Raw genomic sequence first — 14871 nt, 5'->3', positions numbered from 1 at the left:
TCAACTTCAGTGACAGACGCACTCTTTCGTTTCGTTAGCTTTCCTTCAGTTGTGTCCATCACCTTTTTCTTTTCTTTGTTGCTTTGCATGTTAACTGAAACATATTTCTTCTGCAGTATTGGCATCGTTTTAACCGGTGTTATCTCTCGGCTGCCCTATTGGGCGATTGTGCCTTTGTACGTCTCTGCCTTTTTCTGGTAACGACACTCTTGTTCTCTTCATTTTTGTTTTTAATTACAATTTTCGTCTATATACAGGTGTTAATATGATATCAATAGTTTATAAAAACCTTCAACTCTTCTCAATGCAACAAATTTTCAAAACAAATTCAGTCGATTATCTAGTTCAACAGTTGAATTTAAAATTTAGATTTTATAGCCGTTCCTACTCCAATAGGTTGTATGGTTACGGTAATAAGGCCCACTTTTTTACATTTTCTAACCACGAACCTTTATCTTACCAACCCCCCTTTGTAACCTCCCCCCTATCAAGCCCCCTCACATTCATTAAAATACCATCAAAGATTTCTGGATGTGGAACACAGCAGCTTTGTTCCACTAATTTTTGTCTATGTATTTGTGTAGTGGAGGAGCAGCACCAGGCTCTACAAAAACCGTCCAGAAACTAGCAGAAATTAACCGAAAAACGGACCGAATCATACTCCGACACAATAAACTTCGTATGACTCTAAATAAGTGCAAGCTGAGGAGTGCAATTGTTTGCCTCAAGGGGTGCAAAAAACTTAGAAATACATACAACATAGACAATTCCATTGGTGCTATAATCGAGGAGGGTAGATTTTAATTGACAATTCTCTGGATGCTTTAAAATCGACTTGATTTATTCCTAAAAGTATTTATATGGCGTTGGTATGGCTCTGTCCAACCTGTGCACGGACCGTGGCATGACGGAAGGCGTGTTAAGTTGGATTCCCCGTCTGATTTAAAACTGAAATATTTTATTGCCTCTACCCATGTTCCTTTATTAAAACAATAATATGACATTGTTGAAAATTTTAAAAAAAAACAATTAAAACACTGTAAACGAGTAAGATTTCAGAGCATGCAATGCACAATCAAATGTCCACTTCCGTCTGGCATGAACTGGAAAGCGACCCAGGTGTATTCACGCTCCTCATGGAGCGCATGGGCGTGCAGGGAGTCCAGGTTGACGAAATTTATGATATCGACGGGGAGTTTCCCAACGGTATAGTGTATGGGTTCATCTTCCTTTTTCGTTGGTCTCCCTCGGGTCAGACAAGAACGTCAAGACGTCAAGCCTACCACTTCAACTATGTGAAGGATGCAAGCGAATTAGATAATGTATACTTTGCTCACCAAGTGAAAGAAAATTCCTGTGCCAGTCATGCGTTGCTCAGGTTTGTTGCATTCCTATGCATAGCTTTGACGAAAACGCCCGTAAGTTTTTGAGGTATCGTTTTCTTGGAATTTTAATCGGTTTAACACCATACCAACACCATTGTGCAATTTGTCTGAAGGTATTACTGTTTAGCTCTAGATGTTTCTTAGTATTGGCGTCTGCGTATTCTTGTGTTTTGGCAAACTTCACGCAGCCCTATGTTTTACATACGTACCCAGAAGAAATGAAAGATCTGGGTATCCTGATAACCGACACGCTCTCATAGACGCAACACGCAAAAAAGGGGGCTGAAAAAGCCTTAAACGCTCTCTTCGTACTCAAAAGGAATCTCTCAAAGGCGAATTTCGCGACCAGAAAAAACGCATATATCTGTTACGTTGTGCCAATTCTGTGCTACGGTTCAGCTATCTGGAAACGATCAAAAGGCGACTTAGGAATCATAGAAAGTGTGCAGCGGAAAGCGATCTCGTGGATTTTCATGACAAGCAATAGCCATATCTCCTATAAAGACAAACTCAGCATCCTTCCTTAACATCTTTCCTTTGTCTCTATACCAAGAGCTTCATGTTGGACTGCTGTTTGCAAAAATACTAGCTGGAAAAGTTTACATCGACTGGAGAAGCCATGTAAGCATCACTGACGTTGGAAACCGAAGAGCTCAAATGACACGAAATTTCGTCTGCAAACAAATGCGTCTGAAGAAGTGCGAGTCAGATTTCTGGTTTCGGGCATGTCGTCATGCCAATCTGTACAACGAATACTTCAAATGTGACATATTGTTTGACCCAGAATGCAAAAACAGACTTCTAGGAATGTACACAAAGTTTTTCAAAACTCGCTACAACGAATCAGACACATGCACTTGGCGCGTTTTATGCGAATGCAACAACTGTAGAGACCTGAAGAAACTTACTTTTATAACTGAAAACTAAACTTTGAACAATGCAATGACTGGGTTTTATGCGAACCCTTGGAATATATTCCTAAATCCTTTGTTATTATTATTATAATACGTACTCCGAGCCTGTCGTTTCTATGAACAGGGGTTCAATCTCGTTGGTCGCGACTTCAAAGCTCTTAATCGTAGTTCTTTTCCTCAGTTTTGGTCCGACCATTGTAAATTGTGAGGAATTTGTTACTCGTGTGTGTTTTAGTTTTTTGTTTTCCACGCAAAAGCAGGTGCAACAAGTAGTCATTGGACTGTGTGGAGTGTTATATCATATCGAAGCCCTTTCAGCCTGATTCTTAGGATGCTAAAAGATTTTCAAGTACCTGTAATAGTGTCGAAAAAAAGCCCGTTGGAGTGTTTTGATTCCTATTCTAATTTCTAAGTGCGTTGATTTTGCCGAGGTATTATTATGCTTGTTGCAGATCCTTATACCACAGGACGCTCAAAAACGGCAATAATGTGAAGAAAACGTTTGTAACTTTCTCCCGGAAGATACATAGCTGTCACATCCCTAAACGCCATTTATTGTTTTGATTCAGTATTGGACCTGAACAACGATTTCGAGGTCCAGTTGGTGTTAACGCCTACGAGCTAAATTTACTTTCAAAAAACAGAAGATGCGAATTAGAGGATCAGTTAATACCATGGGGGAAGAAACAGGAAGTAACATTTGAACTAAAACAGTCAACTCCAAAAAAGGCTCGCTGATCCAAACAAAATGACTGAACGTTACTGATAACTATGTTAAATAAGGTTGTTGAGTGCAAGCAATAACATATACTCTTGGTTTATAGACATTATAAAATCACTCGAGAGATATTTGCGAGTGATCAGCTTGTATTCAATAAAAGCCTCCACCTGAAATTTATTTTGCTTGTCCTCTGAGCCTTCAGAAGAATATCGTCGTGCGACCTCCGACATTCGATCTTCATCTCGGGTACTAGGCTTTTCTCGTCATGTGGAAAGCGATTTCCTACAATAAACTCAATAGTATCAGAAATGTTTGGAGACCTGATACCAGTTCTAGGATTTATGATAATAGAAGATGCTTGACTTAGAAGATGCTATAATATTGAGAGATCTATTTGCACACAATAACTTTTGGTACTCGAAACTAAATATTGACTTAAGAGGCGAAAAGTTAGCTCACGAAATTTGAAAAATCAAATTAAATGATTTCGAATGAAAATGAATCAACCTGCATCACAGTTACATGCGCAAGCTCGCCCGATAGCAGTCCGATTTCGCCCAGCCTTGGAATGAACTCTAATTGAAAAACACAGCTTATAGTTTGCCTGGACTTGGATCACCTCTCAATAACAATCACCTTAACATGCGCCATAGATATCATAGAATATCCCTGACGAAATTATATCATGGTCCGTAGAGCCAATTGGGAAAAGTTCAGAGAAGAAACTGAGGAAATAATCGCAGCTTATGTCCTCTCAATATGAAAATAATCAACCCTACCCAAAATGACAAAAGTTGATTTCTTTTCGGAAAAATTGTGAAAATAAATCCAGATCAAGCAAGGTATGGTCCACTTTTAACTCTGTCGGGACGAACCCCTCGAAAAACTCCCAACAAGCCAATCATTTTTGACGAGACCCCATACTACAATGCAAAGCTTTGCGCCAATAGTCTGCAAGAGCAGTCCCCCACCCATAAAAGCCTGGCAAAACAGACAAGAATAGTTATGCGCCAAATTAGAAAACTTGAGCTTTGCCAAATTACCCTCTCACCGCTGATGGTACAGGAAGCTTTCAAAAAATCTAAAGAATCAGGCCCTAGGCACTGATCACATTGCCCCCATTTGGCTACACTATCTCGGAATAATTGGCCCTAAGTGTCTGGCGCAAATCATTACCCTTGCTATCAACACTCCCAATATACCACAAATAATGAAAATATCACGCATAATTCACCCCAAACAGGACAAGGATCTGGAGAAATGGAAAACAATACTGTCGCGGAACTGGTGGAAAGGGTTCTTATACCTTAGCTACGCCTAAACATACAAATAGCAAATCACCAACACGATTTTAGGAAAGACCGAATCACCGTGAGGGCACTTACTTTGATCATTATCACATGAACGAAGACTTAATCATGAAAAACCATGCCAAAGAACTCGCTTGGTTGCACTTAATTTAACAGCTGGTTTTGACTGTAAATCGCAGCGTCCTCATAGATGACATTAACTCAGACTTAACAACCAACATCAAGCGATTGCTGCTCTCCTATCTCCAAAAACAATTCGCATTATTTAAATTTCGAGACGCAAATTCTGGAATGAAAAATGTTAAACAAGGTGTACCACAAGGTGGTGTTCTATCGCCTACACTCTTCAATCTATATATGGTTTATACGTTTAATGTTGTTGCATTTTTTCCTAAATGTACAACCGATTTTGTTTTTACGCTATAATTTGAGCAGAATATGGATTATGGATGTGATCGAATACTTCGCGCGAAGACGAACAATTTTTAATTTGTTCGTCTTCGCCGATACGTCATGGCATAGGGCGCAGTCAGAATCTAGGGTCACTCTAAGAAAGTTTTTCTTGCATATTTGTTTATGTAAACTGTTCGCGTTAAATAAGGCATTCTGTATTGTTCTTTTTGCTCTTTGCTTTGTATTAGGTCTTAAGTTCTGAAAGTAGACAGCAGAGCCTACTTGGTTCTGGGTGAGTTGTTTTCGCACATCATAAAGTTTTTTGTGGAACCAATGTTGTTTTTTCCTAACCATGCCACGCCATACATGATTTGGCAGACATTTAAACAATGAGGATCTTTTGTTCAGACTCGTATTTTCTGTTTTGAATGCAGGTTCGCTACTGCTCATGGGATTTTTTTTTGCAGCTTACGTATAAGACTCAGATTCTTTTCAAAATAGTTTGTTGACGCAAAGTTTTGTGTTAACAGCATAATTATGAACTGCATGTCAAAAATGGAGGTCGGAGATCTTCTGGCTCAAATTCATCAAGAGACGAAAGACCTCTCTCACTATCAGAGGGGCGTGTACTTTGGCCAACATGCGAAATTAGAGCAATACCACAACTCCTTCGCAAATAAAAATATCTCGACTCCTGAACAGAGGTTACAGAATAAAATGGGCAGTAGTAGTAGTTTGTATGCGAGTGAGCTGGAGGCAGTGTCGACAGCAACAACTGTGGATCAGTTCCACTACATATCTTTCGTTCCAATAAACAATAGGTTGGTTCAGTTTCCGTTTGAAATCATTTTTCACTGTGTTCGTTTCATTTTTGTAGAAACTTCGAAAATAATATGAACATTTGAATTCATTTTGAGTTGATAAATTTTCTTCGTCTTGAGGCAGAAAATCTAAGTTATGAAATTTTTTTCAAGTATCAATGAACAACAGTAAAAAGTTATTTTGGTCACAATGTTTTTTCTTTTTTTAGCTAGTTTTATCGAAAAATGTCCAAAATAAAAGAGTCCTGAAATTCAAAGAGCTTCAAGATCATGTTTTTTGGCGTTTTTTAGTTGATCGACACTTTTCAACTGTTTATTGGCTATCGTCTTCGCGATCGCGCAAAAAAGCCAGGTTTGTGGTGTTGACTGGCTATTCCGATATTCTAGACTGTATGAGTTGGATGGTCTAAAACCCCACCCGATTAATCACGGCGGGTGGAGGGAAGACAGAGGGGAAACATGGGTGGATAGATTCAGACAAGTCATCAGGGACCGAGTGTTGACTTTCGACTCAGAAGTGTGCTTCAACCTGCTCAGTGTAATACCTGATAAACGAAGACAGCTCAGGTCCAAGATACAATACTTAGAGGTGAGTAACCTAAGATACAAGTGATTTATTTTCTTTGAAGTTGGTTAAAGTTGGAAGTAATAAAAAGAACATTTTAGTAAATGCAAGAAGGTGAAATTGAAAATTGACACATTTGAGAACACAAGCAGGAAACTTGCTCGCTGCAATTAGATGCCATATATTTTTTCAGGCTAACAAAGAAAACATGATGGAAATCACGCGACAGCTGGTCAAAAAATTTCATCCCTCGATGTGCAATGCAGACGACTCGAGAGTCCTCGGTCAATTGAGAACGATGTCTCCCAATTCAGGAACCCTCATGCAGAGAGGTTTCTTTGACCTCCAGAAAAAGATTACCTGGTTCAAAACGTATCCTGATTTTTTAGCGTCTCCATTGATTTCGAACCAGGAGAAACAGCTTTACTTTGAGATCAAGTCCAACTTGGAGTCTCCCCAATCTGAAATTGTAAGTGCTGTATTTCTTAACTGGTTTCTGTTTTTGAAGCTCTTGATTTCTACTACTAATATTTTTAAATCTTTTCCGATGTTCAAGCTAAGATTTTCTAGCTAACAATCGTGTATTAATGTCTAAAGTCAATTATCATCAGAAATCGGTGTGCCAACTCAACAATTATTTTTATGATCAGTAACAGCTCTGCATTATTTCCTGTATTTAACGAGTCTTCTCTGAAAAGGACCGATTTATTTACTTTTAACTGGTGTTCTAGTCTGATGCTTCTGAGACTGTAAAATCATCAGGCGCTGATCATTCGGGAACCAACATTTTTGTCAAGATCGAGCAGGCTTCAGACCACAGCAGAACTACAACGCCAACTAATATTTCATCAAGTGAGTCCAATGCTAATCAATCGAAATCAGATGCATCTGATATCAGTCCATCGGATCTGAGCGACAACCTACCTTTGAGTAGTCTCCAGAAAGAGGTGAAGAGAGAAATGCGAAGTAATAGTCCCTTAGTAGTCGAACCAGAATCTACTTCAACCTTAGCCAATATAGCAGCTCTGAATATTCAAAATTCATGTAAAATGGAGCAATTATTCGTTGATACCCAATCTGAAAACAACACATCTGATAGCAATAAGGACGGATCTGGGCACTTTTTCTTAGCTGCGCCTAGAATTCACCAGCTTATGGAGTTAATTGACAAAGAAATTGAAACTTGTAGATCTAATTTGAAAGAAGAAATGGCAAAACGCCAAAAATATGTGGTCGATCAGAAGCGGCGAAGTCATAATTACCAAGATTTCATTTTGAAATATTTCGCATATGCTTTAAAATACGGGCTTTTTGACGTTGAAAAAACAACTGGATCTTATACTATAAAACAAAGAAGTTCTGACGAAAGTAGCGATTCTTCAATGGCAAAAACTGATTTAAATTCTTCTAAAGATAAAAATAGTGATCAATGTAAATCACTTAGTGGTCAGTCGTCAAATTCAAATCATTTGCAAAACGGAACTGCAAGTAACGGTTCAAATCATAATTCATCGACTAGTTCAGGAACGAAACCTCCGTCTAAAACAAGCGCTTTATCAATAATTACTTCGAGTGATAGTTCAACTGTGTCTACGAATAGTTCACTAGCTTCTTCCAATTCAGCGACAGTTAGAGCAGCTTCTAGTCCGGTGTTTTCAGAAAGCAGGAGAAAAAGCAAAGTACCTAAAAGAAGATAGAACTGCGCGTCAAAATTGTAAACTTAACTATTACTATTTTGATTGAATATATGTATATTGTGTTAATTTCTATATAGAGTTTATTTTAATAATTTTTATTGGTTTGTAGCCAATTTTTTTGTCCAAATTGTCCAAATGTCTTATAATTGACAGTTCTCTGATTTGAACATTTTCTTAAATTTGAAATAATTGCATGAATATTGAATAAATCCGAGAGTTTTTATTTGAATCATAGCAGAAAAGGATAAAATGTAGCTCATTACACAGCCGAGCTAGCGAGCCTAGTGTTAAATTACGAATGTACTTTTTTCGAGCCTAACTTTTAATTGAAATGATTATTTCACAGTTGCTGCTAAGCATTAGCAATTTAATTTCATCTGCTCTATCGGCTTTTTTGATCATAGTATTTGCAGATTTTCAAGCGGGGATGGCGCAGATGCGAGGACGTCAAACTCGTAGTACCCTGATTCAGTTTTTCAACGAAATCTTTTTAGGACTATTTTGTCCTTTTTTTCTTTGTTCATTATTTTCAGTGTCATTGGACGTTGCGAAGACACTTATACAGGTTGTAATTTCTTTCCAGGAAAAGTCTTATATTTTTTTTGTCAACAAACTTGGTCTTTTGTGCTTTGAATTTCGATGCTTTTTAAGTTCAATTTAATTCAATTGTTAAAACAAAGGCAAATCACTTTTTCCGACGATTACGACAGCAGAAATGGCGAGAAAAACTTGAGCGACTTCTAATTTCAAAAATGGATTTCAATTCTTAGACTTTGCAGCGGAATAATATATATTACTATTGATCTAGTTTTCTCAAATTGGGTTACTGCTATCAGAAAAGTGTCATTCAAAAAATTTTCTCAAAATTTAAAGACCTTCTAGGCCATATTTTGTCGAAACTTTCCAAAATTTGTTTTCCAGTGTGTTTGCGCTCATTGAAACTTTTTGAACTGGCTCTAGGCTGGGTCTTTTAAATTTTTCGAGCTAGTTTTCTCGTTTTCTTGTTTGTGTTTACGAATGGCAGCTTCGCCTCTGTGTTACGCTTGCGATTAGTAAACGTAATCAATTAGGAACATTTCAACTTGCCTAACAAAATCATTTAATCAATTGTAACGACAGACATTTCTAGCCAGCAGATATATTCTGAGCATGTCTCAGTTTTAAAAATTTTTTATTACTAGTTCTTTATACTTGTTTCAGTGGCTGAACATAGGGACGAATTTAATTTTCGGGTGTTTTATTTTTCACACCTAAAATCAGCTTCCTTAAATAATCATCAGAATGGGTCAAGTATTATATCATGTTAAAGACCTCTTAGTCGTGATTCGAATGACATTTAAAACACCCAAAGTGCTCTCAGTAATGAGAGAAACTGGTTGGAAATTTTTGATTTTATGTTCAATTTTGAGCAAGTAATGTGAGCGAGTAGGTTTTGTACTCGGATAAAAAAACTTTTTTTTTAGCCGCAGAAAGTGTTGCTTTTATTTTTCGAAGCCGCAGGCGCTTCCTTGGCACTTGGGACATTGGAACGTTCTCTTGGGCTATTGGAACGTTCTGTGCGTCTCTCACAGCGGCCGGCTGTGCTTGTTTCCCTTATTTTTTTCGCTTTAAACGTTTATTCACCTTGAAGAATTTCGGCTAATCTTGTATTGGCTTAATCGATCGCCTCGTATTAGGTAGTTTATAGAGCGATAATATCTTATTCGTGTGTGCAGGGGTATGGGTTGAAGGTATGCTCTATTAGAAAATTTTGAGTCTTTTCAAATTTTTTTTATTCATAATCTTGTTCTCATGCGAGTTTGTCTGCTGGCAATTGTCTTTTTTGACATGTCTTCCCTCAAAAATTTTAGTGGTTCTATGTATCAACACTTTTTTAGATTAATTTTTTGGACTTAGTGATTTTCGTTTTTTTTTGCAGCTAGCTTTGCTTGCAATGTGTGATGTATCGGAAGTGGTCCGCCTCTTTGTTTTAGGTTTTCGCAGAAATCCAATTGTATATCATGTTAAAGCTCTTCTAGTACTCAGTAATTCAATTGAAACTACTTCAGGTTCGGCATGGGAAAGAAAGACAAGTCAAAGAAAAAGAAAAAGTCTAAAAAGAAGACAAAATCTAGCAGCAGTGAAAGCTCAAGTAGTGGTGAAGAAATGTGGGTTGAAAAAACATCCGAAACACCAATTTCAGATTCTAAACAAGAAAAATCTCAAACAGAAACAATTGATCCGTTTGAGCTTATGTTTTCATCAAGCGCCAAAAGCAGAAAAGAGCTTAACGAGCAAAAGCCGAAAGACGAAAAAGAAGAGGGGAAAAGAAAAAGCAAATTGTGCGATACTGAATTGGAAGAAACGATAACATCTCGTGAGTTGAACCCGTACTGGAAGAACGGAGGGAAAGGGCTGCCTTCGGCTAAAAATCCAGATAAAGATCGAAATAGTTCTGATAAACTACATAATGAAAGAGATGAGCTTGACGATAATGAACGTGATGATAATGATACTCGATTTTCGAGTGTGAAAAGTTGCCCTCGAGAGCTCAGCAAAATTTCAAGAACCGAAGTTGCAAAACCGAAGTCAGATTTGAACAAACTTTCAGCTGACTTGTTGAAAGCTGAACTGATGGGCGATTCTAAAAAGATTGAAGAGCTTAAAGAGTTAATTGAGGATGCCAAAAGCGATGAAGCCTCTAGAAATCAAGTCATGTTGACTAAAATTGGACCGTCAGGTGCAGTTTTTCCGGTATCTAGCAGTTCACATTCTTCTGGCATTGAACAGAAAAAGCGCAGAGGCAAAATTGAGACTCATGATAGTGATGGTAAACGTGTTCGTTATGGAACTGACGATGATGGTCAATCTATTAATGATATGCTGGTTAGAGAGAAGTCGCAGACAGCTGTAAATCAGAATAGAGCTTTGATGAAGTTCATGGGCGGAAGGGGGCGTGGCTTTGAGACTCTGGATGATAAGTTTGAGAGTGCGAAGGCAATGAAGAAGTCGGGAGGGGTAGAGGATCGGGCGATGGAAGAAGATGCAAAGAGTGAACAGCGTAAAGCCTTGCAGACGATGGATGGTAGGTTTTTTAGTGTTAAATGTTTTGAAAGTTGTGAGATCGGAAAAAAAGTTCATGCTGCAGATGAAAATTTCTGTAGCAAGTAGTTAAGTGTCACATGTATGTAAGCATGTAAATTTGCCCTTTTATCATAATAGATTACGCAATCCATAGTTGGTTGAACTACCCGAGAATTTTTCAGCCTAATTGCTTTCTGCCCATAATTTTATTGGATCATTTTGTCAACTTAAGAGTGAGTCTTTTGACGTGGAAAAAGTGAAATATAAACTGCAAATTAATAATTAATGGTTTCAGCACCAGCGGTCTTGTTTGTTTCAGAGTGCTACCTGTGCTTCAACAGTGCAGCGTGCAAACAACGTCTCGTGGTCCGATCAAACGAGTACTGTTACTTATCTCTACCATTCGATACACCTCTCGTCAAAAATCACTGCCTAATATGCCCTGTTCTACACTACAACTGCAGCACACTCTTAGACGAAGAAGTTTTCGAGCGAATTGAAGCAGAGAAACGATTTTTAGTGGAAAAATTTGCAAAGTTGAAGAAACGTGTGATTTTTGTGGAGTGCTTTAGAAACTCGAAGAAGTTTTTCCACATGTATATAGAATGTATTCCAGTCGGAAGGAGTTCGTACTCGGAAGCTCCGATGTTCTTCAAGAAAGCGATTATGGAATCGGAAGAGGAATGGAGCATGAACAAGAAGTTAGTGGACCTGAAAAATAATGACGTCAGAAGAACAATCCCGAAAGGCTTATCTTACTTTACGGTTCAGTTTGGACTTGATCCGGGAGGTTTTGCACATGTCATAGAAGACTGCTCGCTCTTCCCGAGGTACTTTGCGAGACAAGTTGTCGGAGGAATGTCGGATCTTGATGACTTTGTGATTCATAGACCGAAGGCTTTGGACAAAGAAACGCAATTGAAGAATGTTGAAAGGTTCAAAAAAGATGTTTTGAGCTGAATTGGATTTTGTACTGACTGTGGTATAGAGATCTAGAGTCTTATGTTCAAGACAGTTGAGTTCAAAAAGTGACCAGGCTTTCGAGTTTATGGAATTATGATTTGATGCTCTGGCGGAAAAGTTATTTGCGAACAGTCCCTGCGACAAAAAAAACTTTATCTTCAAGTGAATAGAATATTTCAAAAAAACTTATTGATAAATGTCTTTTGTAGTCCTTTGATTTAAAGTTCCCTCAGTGTTTTCATCTGCGGACAAACATTTGAATCCGCTCATCAGGAAAATTATTGATGAATAGGTTATCATCTGAGATCTTTTCATTCCATCTTTCATCTCAAAACACATTTTTTTGCGCAGCTCCGAAAGTTTTGTTGAAGCAATTCGGGTATTTTGAGTAGATATTCTTGATTTTTTCTAAAAACTTCTTTTTCGCTAACGTTTCAAACTGTATAGGTTTTTTTCATGGGAAAAGTGAATAGCGTTTGCGAAAAGGCTGTTTCCATTTGGAAATATTAGGAAAATATTCCGATTGCAATTTCAGAATCAGCGAGATAAAACGTTGCAATATTGGATTTCAATATGACTCATGCAATAAAATAGAATATGGAGTCAAGTCAAAAAGTAATGGGACGCTTTTCATTTAAAACTGTTATAAATAATCTGGCATGCAAGTGGACTCAACTATAAACGCATATAGTCAATCAATCATGTGCAAGCAAAAGTTAGGAACAGCTATGCACCGTATTTGTAAAACTTAATCTTAAATTTGAACTAATTTTGTGAACTTTTTCAAAACTTTTCTTTTTGCCAGATTCGGAGATTTGTTATTTTCAGACTTCTCTTGATTAGTTTACACACCTCAAATCAGTTTTCGTGATGGAAAACAGTCCTGCAGAATCACCGGAAAAAGAGAAAAATAACTATTTTGGAGGTAACGAAGTGCGCGACTATGTTGCCAATGCAATTCTATACTGTGTCTACAGAGAAGTGGCCCTGGCTTGCGAAGAGGAAGAAAAAAGCGCAGCTTTACTAGAAGCGTCAGCATCAGCACAACTTGAATCTTGCCTTTCAGATGATGTCAAAGAGAAATTGTGCCTCCGAAGAAGATCAAGAGAAAATGCGAAAAACAGTGATGAGAGTCAAGTAAGCATGCACAGAATAGAAGCAAGGCTGGAAAAGATTTTGAAGAACATAATTAAAATGACCGGATGCGAAACTCAAGGGGAAGCTGTAAAAACGTTATCAGAGACACTTAATCACAATCAAAGATGCGATAAAATTATTAGAAAGTTAGTTCATAAAGAAAAGAAATGTAATCGACAGTTTGAAAGATATCTTGTAAGCAGTTCGGTTGAAGAAAAAAGAGTGTTCGAAGAGGTGGAATCGAGACAATCTGCAGAAGAATTGGAAACCGAAATTTTAGCCATGCGATCAGTCGCTATGGAAAAGAAGGCGCAGTTAATGGAACTAGAGATTACATGGGAAACGTACAATGAAGACAAATCAAATGCACTTGAACTTATTTCTGACCATTTAGACAGAGAAATCGAAAGGGCGGAAAATGAATGTAAAAATTTATCAGACACTTTGGCGCAGTACCAAGTACTTGGCCCCGAGTTTCACGAAATTGTGAAAAATTACCGTCAAATTAAGAAGGAAATTAGAGCAAACGAACACGTGTTGTATGAAATTGACGATTCTGAGTATCCCAGTAGTAGTCAAAGTTGAGGTTATGATAGTAGTAGTTTTTGTACTGGTTGCAATACTTTTATTTTTAGAATGTGTGATTTTTAGGCATTGAATTGCATTATTTGTCTTGTAAAGTTTGATATAAAAACGGGAATTGAAGTGTTCTCTATTAATCTTTTTTGCTCAGCAATTTACTTCGCAATAAGCAAAGTAGTTGAAAGATCGCTTAAAATTTAACAGTCAATTTGTTTGAAATGAAAAACTAATAATCGTGTTTTTGAAACAAATTAGAAGTTTGACCTCAACTTATTGTCCGATATACAGCAGGTTTTTATGATAGATTTTTATGAAAAGGTCTAAAACTCCAGAGAACAAAAAGTACAGTTAAGCTCTGCTTCTGGTCAAAATTTGTTACAGCTTTCTTTTAGTTGAAACCATTTGAATTTTGCAAGGCACTTTGGATCAGATGTTGAAGCGTGAAGATTTTGAGTGGAATTGTTGAGGTGGCATCTCTTATGACTGAGATACCGAATGATGGAAAAACATTTCAGTCAATCAGAATCGAAAACTCAAAATGCTTAAGGAATACTGACCGATTGCAAAACAGCAGACAAATAATTTTTTAAATATTGTCAGACCTAAGACGCATTGCGCATTGAAAAAAAAACAGTACTTGAAGGATACTGATTTTAAAAAAAGAAAAACAAAATATATTTTTAAGCTCTACTTGAAATGTAGAACAAAATTTGGCTGTAGTCTAAACTATTTTTCCTGCTAATTTTGACTCTGATTTAGTCCAAAATCATTTAGCGAATAGGACTTTTTAACGATTTTGATTGGTTGAAAATTTTCATTAATTCGGTCTCTCCATCTTGACAATAGCTCCTTGCTATGGCGCTGATTATTATTGCTGAAACTGTTTTGTCATAATTTATGAATGTTGGTAATGATCCGTTTTTTTTGGCTGTTTGAATCTCGCTTTGTTAAGCTTTTGCGATATAAAATTTTTGTTAAGGTTTTGACCACTGAAAGAGGAGATGAACTTCGAATTTAGAGGCCTCTTTGTTCTCATGCCAAATTAGGTTCCACATATAATTAGACTGAGTGATATATCTTAAGGTCAAGTGATATATCTTATTAAATCCCATTCAGTCGTGAGTCGAATGACATGAAAAATTGCCCCAGTTAATTTTTTGTCAGTCTATTTTGGAATAAAGCGAGCGAGTAATGCGATAAAATCTAAATTAAGCTGTGAGGTATTTATTATAAGTTTGAAAATAGTTCTTATTTTACCCTACTACAAATCTCTAGTAAATGACTTAAAAAATTAATTTTTAAAATGGTAGTTTGTTTAGA

General features: G+C 37.2%; 2 protein-coding genes across 2 annotated transcripts; both read left to right on the top strand.

The window, feature by feature from the left end:
• Positions 1–1063: 1063 nt before the first annotated feature.
• Positions 1064–7968, top strand: LOC134851070 (ubiquitin carboxyl-terminal hydrolase BAP1-like). Its single transcript, XM_063866974.1, has 5 exons — positions 1064–1378; positions 5254–5544; positions 5932–6133; positions 6303–6578; positions 6841–7968. The coding sequence occupies exons 1-5, from the start codon at positions 1068–1070 to the stop codon at positions 7804–7806; spliced, it is 2046 nt and encodes a 681-aa protein (XP_063723044.1). The 5' UTR covers positions 1064–1067; the 3' UTR covers positions 7807–7968.
• A 1890-nt stretch (positions 7969–9858) lies between these two features.
• On the top strand, positions 9859–12136 carry LOC134851121 (CWF19-like protein 2). The gene is made up of 2 exons (XM_063867059.1): positions 9859–10870; positions 11189–12136. Exons 1-2 carry the CDS (start codon positions 9862–9864, stop codon positions 11827–11829), a joined length of 1650 nt encoding a protein of 549 aa, XP_063723129.1. The 5' UTR covers positions 9859–9861; the 3' UTR covers positions 11830–12136.
• The last annotated feature ends 2735 nt before the right edge of the window (positions 12137–14871 follow it).

This window comes from Symsagittifera roscoffensis, chromosome 7 (genome assembly GCF_963678635.1).
Source record: "Symsagittifera roscoffensis chromosome 7, txSymRosc1.1, whole genome shotgun sequence".
Classification (NCBI taxonomy): domain Eukaryota; kingdom Metazoa; phylum Xenacoelomorpha; order Acoela; family Convolutidae; genus Symsagittifera; species Symsagittifera roscoffensis.
Note: the sequence above shows the minus strand (reverse complement) of the source record. Positions and strands in the feature narration are given on the sequence as shown.

What these genes read in the sequence shown, in the direction of transcription:
- LOC134851121 (XM_063867059.1), top strand. Translation starts at nt 9,862, where the DNA reads ATGGGAAAGAAAGACAAGTCAAAGAAAAAGAAAAAGTCTAAAAAGAAG. An exon ending in AGCCTTGCAGACGATGGATG is followed by an intron (nt 10,871 to 11,188) that starts GTAGGTTTTTTA and finishes TGTTTGTTTCAG; the next exon opens with AGTGCTACCTGTGCTTCAAC.
- LOC134851070 (XM_063866974.1), top strand. Translation starts at nt 1,068, where the DNA reads ATGCACAATCAAATGTCCACTTCCGTCTGGCATGAACTGGAAAGCGAC. An exon ending in GCCAGTCATGCGTTGCTCAG is followed by an intron (nt 1,379 to 5,253) that starts GTTTGTTGCATT and finishes TTGTGTTAACAG; the next exon opens with CATAATTATGAACTGCATGT. An exon ending in CCAAGATACAATACTTAGAG is followed by an intron (nt 6,134 to 6,302) that starts GTGAGTAACCTA and finishes ATATTTTTTCAG; the next exon opens with GCTAACAAAGAAAACATGAT.